Source organism: Marmota flaviventris, chromosome 1 (assembly GCF_047511675.1).
Source record: "Marmota flaviventris isolate mMarFla1 chromosome 1, mMarFla1.hap1, whole genome shotgun sequence".
Lineage (NCBI taxonomy): Eukaryota > Metazoa > Chordata > Mammalia > Rodentia > Sciuridae > Marmota > Marmota flaviventris.
In genome coordinates, this window is record NC_092498.1 from 11,672,076 (window position 1) to 11,688,343 (window position 16,268).

Below are 16,268 nucleotides of genomic sequence, written 5' to 3' on the forward strand. Positions count from 1 at the left end.
AGAAAGAAATTTAAATTTATTGTCTACATTTTGCTGGAAAGAAAATTTTATAAGGTCTGTAGCTACAGTTTTTGTTAGCTTCTTAATGGTGACCTGGCCGAGCCATGATTAATTTTGAAGACCTAATATTAGTCAAATTTTCAAACTTCATATCTGTTGTTTTCATTTCTTTTCTACAGATCAGTTTACACTGAAATTCATTAAGGCATTCATCAATTTGTTTTTCAAAGATCTTCTATAGTACATCATCCTTATCAATCTTATACGTTTATAAATTTATACGTTTATAAGTCCACAACATTGCATTTAAGGTAGCACGTATTCAAAGGGCAAAAAAAGTTGCCAACTCCCATTACTTCATAGGAAGCAAAGTCCCCTCCCCACGTTGCCCCTCCAGGACTGTCAGATCAGCCTCTCCTTCCTCAGCGCCCTCTGCAAGGCACCCTTGACCTCTGCGTTCCTCAGGCTGTAGATCAGGGGGTTCAGCATGGGGTTGAAAAGGCTGTAGAACAGGGAGAGGATCTTCTGCTGCTCCTCAGGGTGGCGGGACTGGGGGACCATGTACATGACGATGGCGCTGCCAAAGAAGAGCCCCACCACACAGAGGTGGGAGGAGCAGGTGGAGAAGGCCTTTCTGCGGCCCTCCCCTGACTGGATCCTCAGGATGGCCAGCAGGATGCGCGTGTAGGACACCAGCACGCAGCACAAGGGCCCCACCAGGACGAACACGCAGGCTGCAAAGATGCAGAGTTGGTTGAGCCTGGTGTCGGCACAGGCCAGCTTGAGGACAGACAGGATCTCACAGAAGAAGTGGTTGATCTCATGAGGCCCACAGAAGGGCAGCCTCAGGATGAGGACTAGATGGACCAGGGCCAGGAGGGAGCCACATGCCCAGGAAGCAGCAGCGAGGATGGTGCACACTCTCCAGCTCATGATGACAGCGTAATGTAGAGGGTGACAGATGGCCACGTACCGATCATAGGACATCACCACCAAAATCAGGCACTCTGTAACAGCAAAAGCCAAGTACAAGAAAGTCTGCATGAGGCATGGAACAAAGGAGATGGTTCTTCTTTGTTTCGCGAGGTTTGCCAGCATCTTGGGGACATTGTTGGAAGCATAGGACATGTCAACTATGGCCAGATGAGAGAGGAAGAAGTACATGGGTGTGTGCAGCCTGGGGTCCAGACAGATAATCCCAAGGATGATCCCATTCCCCAGCAGGGTGAAGGTGTAGAAGACAGAGAAAAGTCCACAGAGGAAACACTGCAGTGCCGGATCCACCTGGAATCCCAGTAGAGTGACCTGAGTGATCCATGTCTGGTTGCCTCCCATGCCCTTCCAGCAGAGAGGGGACCTGGACCAGGACAGTTGGTCAGAGCTGTGGAGCAAAGATGCAAGGTAGTTAGTGGATGTCACAGAGGGAGCGTTTGGAAATGGATCACTTAGGATGGTTTGCTCACTTTAATCCTCAGATATGTCTTGATTGTTGATTTCATTTGAAGAGAAACAATCCCAACAAAACTCTGCTGAAGGAACCAGTTTTCCTTCCTGGGCTTGCTTTTAGTGACTAAGCCCTCTGATCACTCATCCCTTGCCCATACACCCACTCACCTTCTCACCTGCTTCCTACTCACTTCTTACAGATTTGAAAACCCCACTAACTAACTTCCCATTTCTGTAGCTTCTTTAAAACTTCTAGGACCCTCCTTTCCAATAGCCAACAGTACTCCCTGGGAGTACTGGGAGCATCTCTGGTCACTGTTTTATATCTCTAGTGGCCGTTGTGTTTCTTGAGAGTTTTATCTACTCCTTCATCTGCACTTGGCACTGAAATGTAGGCATAAGTGAAAGAATTCTTGGACTACATGCAGTGGATGCACATAACTATTTTAAATATTGTTGAATGCAATGACACTTCTTTCTTATTTTACAGACTCCAATGTTATCAGTGAGACATGAAAGATGATTGCTCCACTGTAACTGTAATGTGTTTGGTTCTTTTCACTTTTCCTTTTCATCACTTAATGGAGTGACAAATCTCAGAACTAGTCATATTTTCTAGTGTGACAGATTTTTTTTGTTTTTGTCTCTAAGATACTGTCACAGCCTCAGCAGCTCAGATTGCCATCAGATTCCCTGATCACCTTCTTCCTTGTCACCTGTACCAGGCTGGCAGCCTACCTATGGCAATAGGAAGGATCTGAAGCAGGTCACAGAGATGAGAACAGCTGGAACTAGGGGCTGATTCTTTGTAGAGAGTGCTCCCCTGGGAGGCCCTGCATATGAACAGACCTCACAGGAGGCAAGGGACCTGATAAGGAGGGATGCAATACCACACAGCAAAACCATGTGACCAGTGCTGTCCCTACCCTTAAATCACAGTTTAAAAGCTAACGCTGGATTTTCATTTTTTTTAAAAAAAAATATTTTTTAGTTGTCAATGGACCTTTATTTTATTTATTTATGTGTGGTGCTGAGGATCAAACCCAGTGCCTCACGCATGCTAGGCAAGTGGTCTACCACTGAGCCACAACCCCAGTCCCCCGATTTTCATTTTTAAATCATACCCAACAGAATAATTTTAAAAATGATTTCGATGTTTACTCCTTAGTAAAAACAGACCCTCAAATATATATACATATATAAATGTGTATATATGTATATATATATGTATATATATGTGTGTGTGTATATATATGTACATATGTATATTAACAATGGTATTATAATTGCACTATACAGACATTTTTGAACTGCCTCTTCTACAAATAGTTTTCATGTATCAAATTCATATATAGGTGATGAACAAAATATACATGGAAATAAATATTAATTGTGTATAATATTATATAAAAACAATATTTTATATTCACAATGTACAATTTTATCGGAAAAAATAATGTATTGATGTATTGATGTATTTTTTTTTCTTGTTTGGTTACATTGAAATAAATATTCTTTCAAACCCTAGTTTTATGCATATTCATGATTGGTTCTTTAGGATTTATTTTGAAATAAAATTTCAGATACTTCAGAGTTTGTTACCTATTACCAGTTGTAATATAATATTAATGTTATTATTGCTATATAATGTAACATAAATTTTATGAAGTGTAAATACCACTGACAGTGTGAGGACTATTCAAGCCTCTTGTTCACATGATAATCAGTACAAAGTATTTCTAGTTATAATCTCTGATGCATGAAGAGTTTCTCATAGTTTATGTTTCACAAAGTCCTTAACACATGCCCTGGAGGGCAGGGTCCACCCCATCTTTTCTGTGATTGGAGGAACAGCTGTGGGTAGGGGCTTCATTCTGAACTGCAGAGGGAAGCTACCTCAATTCCATTTAGGGGAGGAAGCATATAAAGCCCTGGATGGGATCACTCTGGAATACACCTAGCCCTGTCTAGCCCCAAATTTATAATTTGCAAAACAGGAAGAGAAACTGAGATGCCCTCTTTATTCTGTTTTTCACCACACATTTCCATCAATTTGCATAAAGCTTAAGGGGGTACGCTCTGTCTCATTTGGGTGCTGAGGGTGGCCTGGTGGTCACAATTTTAATTTGGAGAGAAACTTTTTTGAAGATATAAACAATAAGTCTTTCTAGCAAAGCACATATTTTTTATTCCTGCCTAATTCCTGTGTCTGTTTCTCGATCTGTTTTCTGGAGTTGAAGCAGAGAGAGGGCATAGTTCATTACCATTCTTAAATGACCAGGAATAAACAAGTAAACAAGTAAATAAGAAATTATTGACTGTGAACAAAACTGTAAAGGAAGTAAACAGGATGAAATGATAGAAGTTACCTGGTTTAAGGAGCTTCTTTAAAAGAGGTAGTTAGGAAAGGTCTCTTCCAAGACCTGGTCAAGTCTGATCAGAGCCACAGGAGGACTGTTCCCTGCACAGGATCAGTGGAGGAGTAGGGAAGGCAAAGTCTCTGGGCAGGAAGCACTCATCAAGTTCTGGGAAGAGAAAGAAATCCAGTGGGCATGAACCCACGGTTGCTCACTGTGGTTCAGGCACCAGGTACCCACCCTCACACCAAAAAAAAAAAAAAAAATGAAGTTGCACATACACATTTTGACCATGTATATATATATATATATATATATTTTAAAAATTGTAATTTACATAAAAGTCAGTGATACATTAAACATATTTGACTACTTTATAAGACAGAACACCAAGCAGCCTTGTTTAGTTTTCCATATGGAATCAATATATGCATGTTAAATATGATCTGTTTTATATTTTAAAATATAAACATTTGCACACATGCCATTGTGTGTCTATTTACATATGTTTAAGGAAACTTTGTTAAACTAAATGGGGAACCGTTTCCGCTGATTACCTACAAAGAAACATTATGCAGTTTCTTTTCACACACTGCTGGTCCCCTTGTTCTTAAATGAACTATGACGTATCAAGGGGGAAATATTTCCATATGAGAAAATCCACAATGTAATAATATACAATTAAAATTATCCATTATTCCTGCTCATGTCCTCACTGAGGTTTAACAGGAATCTGTGATCTGAGCAGATTTTCTTGGAGCTTCCGATGGAGAAATAAGTCACTGTACTGTGAAAAAAGAGCCATCCCTTTACAACTAAATGCACGTGAAAACCTCAACATCGTGTTTCTTTATACAGACACATGCCTTTTTTCTGGGATGTCTGATAGAGGAAGGCTCCAGATCATCTACTGAGTGGCAGTGGAAGCAGACCTCGCACCGGGTTGGAAACCTCTGAGGGAGGGCATGGCCATCTGTCAGGCAGGGAAGTGCATGTCAATGCCTTTCCCTCCTCTTACCTGGAATGCACTTTCAATTCATTTCAAGTTAAAAAACAAAGACACAAGGAAGCTGGGAAGAAAAAAATTCTTTCCAAAGATGGTCTTTTGGTGAGACCTAGGAGACCTGCAGAAGATGGAGGAACGCCTGTGTGGTCTGAGATAAAATCTGGGATGTGCAACAGGTGGTTCTCACCTGGAGCTGTGCTCTTGCTCCTGTGGTACCCTGACCAGGGACCTAGGGTAGCAGGCACTTGGATGCTGTCATTAGATTCCTTTTGCCAAATAGCTAGAATTGTTTGACCCATCAAAGTTCACAATAATCAATGTGGAATTAGAGAGTTTCATGTGTAAATTTTTAAAAAACAATTTCTGAAAGACAAGAATAAATAAGGGAGCAAAGAGACTCCTAAAAGAAATAACTTTTTTCATCAGACATGAGTTAACATCCAAACCATATGTAACTATATAAATGTCACTGTACCTCTTAACAGCTTCCTAGTGAAGGTTGTAATAAGTCACATCTATAACGATGGCTGTTTACACATGAGAATTGTTCCTCGGCTCCATTGTGAAATCAAAAAAGGTCAAAAATTTAATACTCTATGAGGTGGAAAGAATGTTTTCTCATAATTGTTGGCTTGGTTTTGTATTTTTGGATTTTTTTGGTTCAAGAAATCAGATTTTTCTCCCCTCTTTGAAAAAGCCTGAGGAAGATAACCATAAAGACAGATATCTGAAATTAAGATTTTTCTGAATGTACACTATAGCTACACATTAGAGAAAAATCTCTAAGGAACGGAACAAGGATACAAGCTTCTGTTGTTCCATATCAGGACAAAATTAGTAGTGATTATAGAAAACATAATCCCTGAGTGAGAATACAAAAACTATGTATAACAATGTTTCTCACTGTCCTTCCAATCTTGATCCTGAAATGAGAACCCTACCATCTTGAATAATTTGCTAGGCATGCCTGTAATCCCAGCAATTTGGGAGGCTGAGGCAGGAGGATCACAAGTTTGAGGCCAGACTCAGCAACTTAGTAAGACCTTGTCTCCAAAACAAAACAAAACAAAACAATAGCAACAACAATAAAAACTTGAATAACTTATTGTAAGCCTTATTACTTGTATCTGTAGAAGAGGAAAACAGATATCTGATGGACTGATGTGAATAGCAAGTACCATTAAACTGGTCCCTATTAACCATCCAACAATTCAGCTGTTATTAATAGTATTATAGAGAGCACACCCCAAAAAACTATTTGGGATTAAAAGTCCAATGCAATCAATATGATATCACAAACACTTGCATATATATTTTGCTTTTCTTTTTGACTATTTTTGAATTTGAGTAAAAAAAATTGATTTTTATGTCTATGAATAATGTTTTTCTAATTTTATTTTTAAATTTAAATTGAAAGTGGAGTTTAAAGAGATAAAAGAACCCTTCACTGTAACCCTACTCCTATGCTGAAGGAGAAAATATAGATTTTTAAAACTTAGACAGTTTTGCTATGACAAATATCAGAGAAAGAAAAGAGAGAATATGAATCTTAAAGAAGGAAAAGAGAGATACATTTTGCATATTTACCACCAGCCCAAAGCAAATGCTTATGTTGACATTGAATTGGAGCGCTAGGGCCATCAAAGATGGGGTTCTGGGACAGCCACATAGGTTTGTCAAGCATTTGCATTTACTCTAAAATAACCCACCTCCTCAATCATTACATTGGTATTCAGCCTGATCCTAATGAATTCCATGTTTTTTAAAAAAAAAGGTGTGTGTGTATGTGTGTGTGTGTGTGTGTGTGTGTGTGTGGTGGGGGCATTTAGGCCAGATTGCAGGGTTCAAATTCCGGCTTGCTATATACTACTCTCTGACTTCTCTGTGCCTCTCCCTGCCTTGGTTCCCCCACTTGAAAAATGGGATGAGCAGTTTGTCCTACCTCATAGTGCAGCTGTGAGGACTGAGTTCACTCTCACAAGGTACTTAATAAGTGCTTGTTTATTAATATTATGATGATGGTGGTGATTAGAGACCTGGAGACCCGTGAAGGGAGAGTAGCTTCTGGATCCACTAATCATAAGGAGCCTGCTATGTGCTCCCCTGTCATGTGAGGAACAAAGGAGAAACGGCCCCATGGGGCGCTGGGCTTCCCTGTGGGCGGCCATCTGCCTCCTACACTTTGTGAAGTGCCTCCTGTTGGTAGAGACCAAGGTTGTGAGCACATACAGGCCTCATATTTCTCAGAGGGCAAGAAAGGACAGTGTCAAGACAAACAAACCCTGCAACTCCTGTGACTTCAGGGTTCTTATGTGTAAGGAGAGGCCCCTGGGTCACAGGGCCGCTGAGGCTCTTTGTAGCCCCTTAGCCAGATCACCTCCTTTGTAGCCCCTTAGCCAGATCACTTCCTATGTGAGGGTTATCTAAGCCTCTTCTCTGGCACAGTCAAGACAAAGCCAAGACCTGCCCTGGGTGGAGTGGCCAAGAGGATCAGAGGAACCATGGACATGGGGTGGGCAGTGGTTCCTGGAGATCTGCTCAGGACCCACGTTGTGCACATGGGCTTAGGGCCTGAAGGGACCAAACAGTGAGGACATTTTGTCACAAGTGCCTGGAGTCACTGATGTCATTCACTCCCCATTTCCTCTGTGTCACCTGCGAACTGCTACTCAGAACAAATAAAACACTTTTACTTACCCTGGTATGATCTGTGGAGTTTTCTTTAAACATAGCCTTGCATTTAGAAGAAAGCTCAAAGAGAAGAGGGGAGAATATATTACAGACTGGATGGATTCTCCTCTCCAAAGGAGCCTCACCGGGAAGTGAAGATGGGATCCATAGCTCATCTGAACTCCATGGAGACTTGCTTCTGCCCACATAGGCTCTTCTCTGCCATTGCTGAACAGCACTCCCTGCCTTCAGACAAATAATGAACAGAACAGGAACAGAACCAAGTGGCTCAACATCTGCTCACACCCTCTCAAGGGGCAACTAAACATCTTGCTACTTTTCTCTTAGCAGGTGATTTAATGATAAAATCCCCCCACATATATTCATTCTGTTCTTTCAGTTTTCACAGAGGATGTGGTTTAATGTGTTGCTTGGGATTGGATGGGGTCTGGATTTCTATAAAGTTGGTAACATTTGGAAAATTGAAAAGTTGGATGTAATCAATTCAGTGGTCTCAAAATGTATGTGTTTTATCTTAAAATTGCTACCCTCCCCAGTGGTTCCTGTCAGACTATAGAGCAAAGGTGAGATTTCTTTATCTCTCATGGCTCAAAGTCCCATGGACCCAGTTAAGGCATCATCACAGAGAAATGTTCCCCAGGGAAGGCCATGTGCTGCTGTGATGCTGTGAAATAACCCTCCCCATTGCTCAGGTAAAGATGCTTGAGATGACAGCTCAGGATTCCTTGTCTTCTTAATTTTCTTCATATATATATATATATATATATATATATATATATATATATATATTCATATATATATTAATACAATATATTCATATATATTCATATATATATTTGGTACAGGGATTGAACTCAGGGGTGCTTAAACACTGAGCCATATCCCCAACCCCTTTTTTAGAGATAGGGTCTCATCGAGTTACTTAGGGCCTCACTTTTGCTGAGGCTGGCTTTGAACTCGTGATCCTCCTGCCTCAGCTTCCCGAGCCACTGGGATTACAGATGTGCGCCACCACACCTGGCTTTTCTTCATATTTTTGAGCCGCATTTATATTTCTACAAATTGGGTTATAGCCTACAGATAAAATGCTCATCTCTCTCCTCTCTCCCTTTCTTTTAAGTGATAATGTTTGATGACTTGAAATCCTTTCAGTTCTCCCTTCCTAAGGGTCTGCCCTTAAGCTCTACAGTCTTAGTTCTTAAACTGTGGTGGAAGGATCATCTCAAAATAGTCATAATGAGAAGAGTGAAATAAATATTCAAGGGGAGATCCACTGGGGTTATTTCTCTTTTTAAATAATCTCTGTGGCCAATACATCCTCACTCCACTGACCACACACACTCTCTGTTAAGTGCTATTTCTGGATGTCTCCCTCCCTCTTTAAATTTTAATTCCTTGTTCAGGCTAACTTTAACCTGTTTTAACTACCTGACTTCAAACATCATACTGATTCTTCAGAATGCTCAGTCTTCTTCAGTTATCCCATCCCAAACTGGTTTCTCCTCTGTGATAGGCCAAAACCCTTACAAATAGCAATGGTTCAAGGTAGTGCTTAAATAAGTTTTTCTTTCAGCATTTTTTATTGTTTAATCTTCCCACTTGAAAATGTGTCAGAGAAAGACTGAATTTGACTCATCAATGTCTTAATAAAGCTTAGGGTTGCATTTTTGCACATATCCACTCAGATAGGCATAATTAGCACAGTTTTATTTCCTCTATTAAGGATGATATAATGCAACTTATCACAGTCTACTGTGGATAAAAATCATGGGTCATGATTTGTCTATTTTTACATCTAATCTTTGAAATGACTAGAGCAAAAGCATTTCCAGTGAGAAGTCAGACTTCTTGTGGGTACATCATTTTTGATTAATACTATATATTTTATCAAGAATAAATATGACAAAGCATAACTGGATCCATCAATAGTGACAGAGCTTTATAAATGAAGGTCAATTCTGAATTATAAGTGTTTGCTGAGTATCATTAATTACTAGACTGACAATTGGGCCTAAGTGGACTTTGAATATTTAGCTGTCTCTGAGATAAAAAATACTTCCTTCACAGTAGCCTTTTCTTTTTCTTTGTGAATTTCACTTATCACATAGAATTTCAACAGGATATTTGAAGAAGATAATATAGGCAATAATAATGACTCTGAAATGCTAGGGACTGTTTTTACTATCACTTCTGTCATTAAATATCATTGTAACCTTATGAAGCTACTACAGGATGTGTTCCAATAAAACAGGGGAGTAAATGAAGAAAGAGGATGCCACAAGGTTGTGGAAGATGGAGTCCAGCTCTGGACACAGGCAGTGGGATTACTAGGAAGCCAGTGAATCTGATGTGGGGAGGCCTGAAGTCTCTGAGGATGCCTGCAAGGGAAGTTGGAAGGACATGTTATCTGAGGTGGAGCTGTGGAGGGGGAAATAGGAAAGTGTATAAAGACTTAGTCATAGGACACAAAAATCTAAGCAAAGACCATAGAAAGGCAGTTAGTGAACATGTCATAAGCATTCTAATTGATATATTCTTCTAATTGATATATATATACACATTCTAATTGATATATTCTTCCTGCCTAGAAAGTCAGGTGTCAGAAAATAATGGCCAAATAAAGAGTATGCTTTGAAACTGGTGACGGTGTCCATGTGTTGTGGACAACTAAACTTCAAAGGGGAGGTTGTCTGTCTTAGGGCCCCAGCCTTTGCCGGCAATTGCCTCCCTGGTTGGGCTTAGCAACAGGAACACAGCATGGCACCGTGCTTTGCTCAGGAGTGGAAGAGTCAGTGCTGGCCACCAGATGATCTTTAATCAAATGTGTTTCACACAACGGAACTGTGTCCAGCACAGTTCAGGCTATGGCACCAGGGGAATGAGTGGTGGAGAGCAGAGTGCTGGGTCTGCCTGCCCTTTGCCCACAGGCTCGAGGAAAATGGAGCTGCTCATGTCCCCTTCTTTCCCAATTCTCAGTCCTTCTGTGCCATCCTCTCTCTCTACTTCTTTTAGGGAAAAGTAGATTTTATTTATTTTTTTTTAGTGAGTAAACACTCAATATGTCTAAATTAAAATAATTCTGAAAAGTACGATAAAAACATCTAAAATTTTTCTAGGTCACAGTATCTGGAAATAGCCATTATAATTGGTTGTCAATATGTGATAGATTTCTTCATTAGTATAAGCAGACATAAGGCTGGTAGGACAGACAGATAAATAATTTAACAAGAGGGGGATAATATAATGTTTTAGGAAAGTATTTTTGCTTTTTTTTGTATGTAAAAAGACGCCCCCCTCCCCAGACAGGTATCATCTAAGTAGCAACCAGTAAAATGAGGTTCAGGTAGAAAGCTAACTATAGCTTATATATGGTTATATGGTAACTTCTGAGAAGTTCTGAATAGAGCTGAATAAGGAATTGAGAACTTGCAAACTTCTAAGTATGCGGAGTCACTATCTAGTTAAGATGGAGGGTGTTGATAAGAGCAAGCCCTAGGAATAAAAATCATGCCTTACAAAGAAGAGTGGCCTGCCATTATTATAATCTATTGTCATTATAAAAACAAATAAAACTTCATAAATCAGCAGAGAGATATATATTACAGAGTAAACAGTCTCTATAATTTTTCACTCAGAATGTTCAAAGTCAGGAAAAAAACCAATGCAGGATCAAGATATAAGATCAGTAGAAGACCACCTGTTACTAACATAGAGTCCAAAGCTCCAAAGACTTTAAAATAACTGTAATCAATAATTAAATGCTCTTGGACAGGCAGTATTAATATTGATAAAATGGCCATACTACCAAAATCATCATAGAAATTTAATACAGTTCCTATTAAAATCCCAATGACATTCTTCATAGAAATAGAAGAAGCAATCATAAAATTCATTTGGAAAAATAAGACACTCAGAATAGCCAAAACAATCCTTAGCAAGAAGAGTGAAGCAGGAGACATCACAATACCAGACCTTAAACTATACTATTACCAGATCCATAGTAACTAAAATGACATGGTATTGGAACCAAAACAGACATGTAGACCAATGATACAGAATAGAAGACACAAAGACAAACCCACATAAATACAAGTTATCGCATACTAGACAAAGGCGCCAAAAACATTCATTGGAGAAAAGATAGCTTCTTCAACAAATAGTGCTGGGGAAACTGGAAACCCATATGTAACAAAATAAAATTAAACCTCTATCTCTCACCCTGCACAAAAATAAACTCAAAGTAGATCAAAGACTTAAGCAGTAGAACAGAGACACTGAGGCTAAAAGAAGAAAAAGTGGGCCCAAATCTTCATCATGGCTTAGGAACTGACTTCCTTAACAAGACTCCTAAAATGCAAAAAATAAAACCAACCAATAAATGGGGTGGATTCAAACTAAAATGCCTCTTCTCAGAGAAAGAAACAATCAATAAGGAGAAGAGAGAGACTACAGAATGGGAGAAAATCTTCATCACATGCACTTCAGGGAGAGCATTAATCTGTAGGATATATAAAGAACTCAGAAAACTCAATACCAAAAAATCCTCAAATAACCCAATCAATGAATGGACTAAAGAACTGAACAGATACTTCACAGAAGAAGAAATACAGTAAATCAACAAAACCCTATTCCAAGGCAGAGCAGGGATGACACACTCAATTCACAATTCACAAATACATGAAAAAATGTTCAACAACTCTAGCAATTAGAGAAATGCAAATCAAAACTATTCTTAAGATTCAGCTCACTCCAGTCAGACTGGCAATCATCAAGAACACAAGCACAAATGAATATTGGTGAGAATGTGGGGGACAAGGCACACTCATACATTGCTGGTGGGACTGCAAATTGGTGCAACCATTATGGAAAGCAGTATGGAAATTCCTCAGAAAACATAGAATGGAACCACCTTTTGACCCAGCTATCCCACTCTTTGGGTTATACCCAAAGGACTTAAAATCAGCACACTATAGAGATATAGCCACATCAATGTTTATAGCAGTTCAGTTCACAATAGCCAAACTATAGAACCAACCTAGATGCCCTTCAATAGATGTGGTATATACGCACATAGAATATCACTCATCCTTAAAGAATAATGAAATTATGGCATTTGCAGATAAATGATGGAACTGGAGACTATCATGCTAAGTGAAATAAGCCAATCCCCTAAAACAAAAGTCTGAATGTTTTTCTCTGATTTGTGATGCTAATTCACAATGGGGGTAGGGGGTTACCTAAGGGAAAATAGATGTATTTTGTTAGGCAGAGGGGAGTGAAGGGAGGGGAGAGGGTGTGGGAGGAGGAAGGATAGTAGGATGGGCGTTATTACATGACTGATATGATTCTACAACATGTACAACCAGAATAATGAGAAGGTTTACTCCATTATGAATGATTTGTCAAAATGCATTCTACTCTCATGTATAAGTAATTAGAACAAATTTTTAAAAATGGAGACAAGCATAGAAAAAATGAAATAATAATGTAATAATGTTGACAAAATGTTTGCACCTCTTGCCAGAGACCATCAGGCAGAATGGGTTCCTGACTCATCACAGCAGGGGTAGCCAGGAGCCCTGTGCTGAGGAACTCCTTTGGTTATGTGGGCAGCTCTCCAGGGTCCCCACTGCTCCCGTTTATTCCACAAGAGATTCAGAGGATTGCAATGCTCCCAGGTAGCAGTGGTGGATGCAAATGCTAGAAAAGTAGGGCTAGAGCTTTTGCAGGGAATCATCATGATAGAGGTGAAATACAATATCCTGGTACCTGAGGGCACTGAGGAAGTCCAGCCCCGCCAGAGTACCAGCATGGTGAGAGGTGGAGTAAGGATGACATGCCAAGGGAGTTTGTCATGTGTATAATAGATATTGACTAAATATCATGAGAGAAAATATTTTCCACAGTGTCAGCCTCCAAGATCAAAGGCCAATAGGTCCTGGAATAGGTCCAGAGAGGCCAAATCTCAGCAGGTAACGTTTCCACTAAGGATCAAACAGATCTCACAGGAAGACCAGCACATGGAGCAGGGTGAGATGGTGTGAGAAAGAGGCTCTTGAAATCAGGCAAGACTGAGATACCTTCAGTAGAAAAGTTAAGAATTCCGGTCATCCCAACACTCATGTGTAACTTCACCTTCCCGGTTCCTCAAACTTTCCACTGTTGCTCATTAAGAAGACCATGCTAGGCATAGAAGAAAAAGTAAGTTCCTCATTCTTGGTTCTACTGTTTAAGAGAAAAATATAGGCTTGTGATGCAGTGTCCTGTTTAGATGGTGTCCAAGAGAATATGACAGTTAAGAAGACATGCTGCAGACGTCAGGGTGAGGGTCACCTTTTGGAGGTGAAAGAGGAAGTGCTTACATTAATGTGTCCTTGTGCTCTGTCTCTGAGCTGAACTTTTAAAAATGTTTTAAAAATTCCTCCCTTCACTTATTCTTCATCCTCAGCCCACCATTACGTTATGTCCATTTTACCTTCTTGTCTCCCAGCCCCATCACCTCATTTTGTTCTCCTGTGTGATTCTCTATCCAGCATTTCTTGCCTGCATGGGTACAGCAACTCTTACACTGGTCTCTCTGATACCAAACTGGTCACTTCAAACTCACTCCACATACGCCTTCTAAATTAAGGTCTGGTTACTTGCCATTTTCGTACTGAACACCTGGCTTCACATTTCATATGGGAGGTCTGTAAGGACCTAAGGACCGTCAGCCTGGGAGAGGGTTTCCCCTGTACTCTGTGTCCTCTCTAATCTTGGTTCTCATCAGCCTTGTATTTTACACCTGAAAAACCCTGAACTACTTTTAGTTCCTCCTGGAGCTGACCTCCTACTTTGGGTCTTTCTTCTTTAGCTTATCAGGTGGAGCACCCCTTCCGGCTGTACCGCCTCTTCCAACCCCTTGCTAACTCCTATTCCTTCAGGATGGTCTTCCCCTCCAGGAAGTCTTCCTTAAGCTAGTCCACTCTGAGGCAGTCCTCCTCCTCCTGGGCCATATGAACGCCTCTGAGTATCTCGAGCGTCAAGGCATTGTGTAGAATTGGTAATTTCCACGTATATACCATTTTACTCTCCCCTCTAGACGGTGAGTGAAGTGACAGGAGGAAATGCGTTTTACTCATTCTTTCATTTCAAGACTATCACAATGTGTGTGTGTGTGTGTGTGTGTGTGTGCATGTGTGTGTGGGGGGGGAGAGACAGACAGAGAGAGACAGAGAGATATCCTGGCATTTTTCATCATATAGAGGTCTACATTTTCCATTATTCCCTCTTCTTTCTGGTTAAATGGGAAATCTGATTGTCTACTGTTTCATTTCTAAATTGTCCTTGTTTTTTAAAGATACTATAAGTGTATGTAGTGGGAGACATTAATAAACTTCACTCTAAAGTACTTGTTCTGAGTCTTGGGTTCTGCTGAACATTTTCATGTAGTTCTTGCTCTGATCTTTACAACAAACCTGTCAGCTTGCTATTATTAACCTCATTTTACATATATCAAATCTGAATTCAAAGAATTCAAGTTAATTACAAAAGTTTGCACATTAGCAACTGTCAGAACTTTGTAAAAACCAGGTTCATCTGAACCTCGAACACGTTTTTAACCTTTCTTGGATCATGGGATCATGTTTACATAAGAGAAGATGTTACAAAAGAAACATTTTGTGAGAAAGAAATTTATATATTTTCCTCTTCAAAAATACTATTTTTAAATAAAGAAGAAACACTCATTCAAAAAATTAAGTGTTTTCCTATAATACAGTTTATTTATAATTTTAGAAGAGTCGAGAACAGTGTCTTTATGCATCTTTCCCCACTACGGCTCAACAATTCTTTTCAATCCCTTTATAATTAAGTGAAAGAGTTTCATATTTGAGTAAAAAAGTTGTTTAACTTACCTCACATATCATAAGTAAAAATCGAATCATTCATTATTGGTTGGTTAGTTATCACAACAATTACAGCCTGTTCTTATTGCTGGGATGGTCTCTTTAGGCTGTGATCATTTTCTATAGGAGAAGACTGACCAAACTAATGAGAAAAAATATGTGACTATTTTGGTGCCTCTCAGTTCCTTCCATTCTGCTTTCTTCCCCCACTTGTATGGATTTCCTCAGGCAAAGAAAAAGAAGGGCAGAGAAAGATCCCACCTGTCTACAGACTTATTGGCATGACAAAGGCTTAGGTGTTCTTGTTGTTTCAGTTATATTCTCAATTATCTTTCCTAGAAGCCATGGCTCATGCTGTTATTACCTAGACTGATTATGACTTATAAAGAATTATTATCATAAGAATATATACAAATGTTTCAGATATAGACTTATTTTGAAAGGAGATGACACTTGCTAAATTATAAATATTTAAGTAAAAAGATGTTATTGATTCCCAATTCCCATAAAGGTAAAAAGATGTTATTGATTTCTCCCAATTCTCATATCTTAAATATTCTACCAATATTTCTTTAAAATTTTGCCTATAAAATTAATAGAAAAATAAAATTTATTTTCTTCAGGACATTTCATATAACCACATTAAAAATATGTTCTCTTGGGTAGGGATGTAGCTCAGTGGCAAAGCTCTTGTCTAGTATGCGTGAGGCACTGGGTTCAATCCTCAGCACTACATAAAAATTAACAAATAAAATAAAGACATTCTGTCCATCTACAACTACAAAACATAAAAAGTTTTAAAAAATGTTCTCAATGCAGCCAGTGTAAAGATAGTTTATTAGTTGTGCAGCACCAATCTGCCATGCTAGAGAGAGGAAAGCA

At 39.4% G+C, this 16,268-nt stretch overlaps 1 protein-coding gene across 1 annotated transcript; it reads right to left on the reverse strand.

Annotated features, from left to right (window-relative positions):
* Positions 1-402: 402 nt before the first annotated feature.
* LOC114099096 (olfactory receptor 2A14-like) lies at positions 403-1,335 on the reverse strand. The gene has a single exon (XM_034637001.2). It carries the CDS (start codon positions 1,333-1,335, stop codon positions 403-405), a length of 933 nt encoding a protein of 310 aa, XP_034492892.2.
* Positions 1,336-16,268: the final 14,933 nt, after the last annotated feature.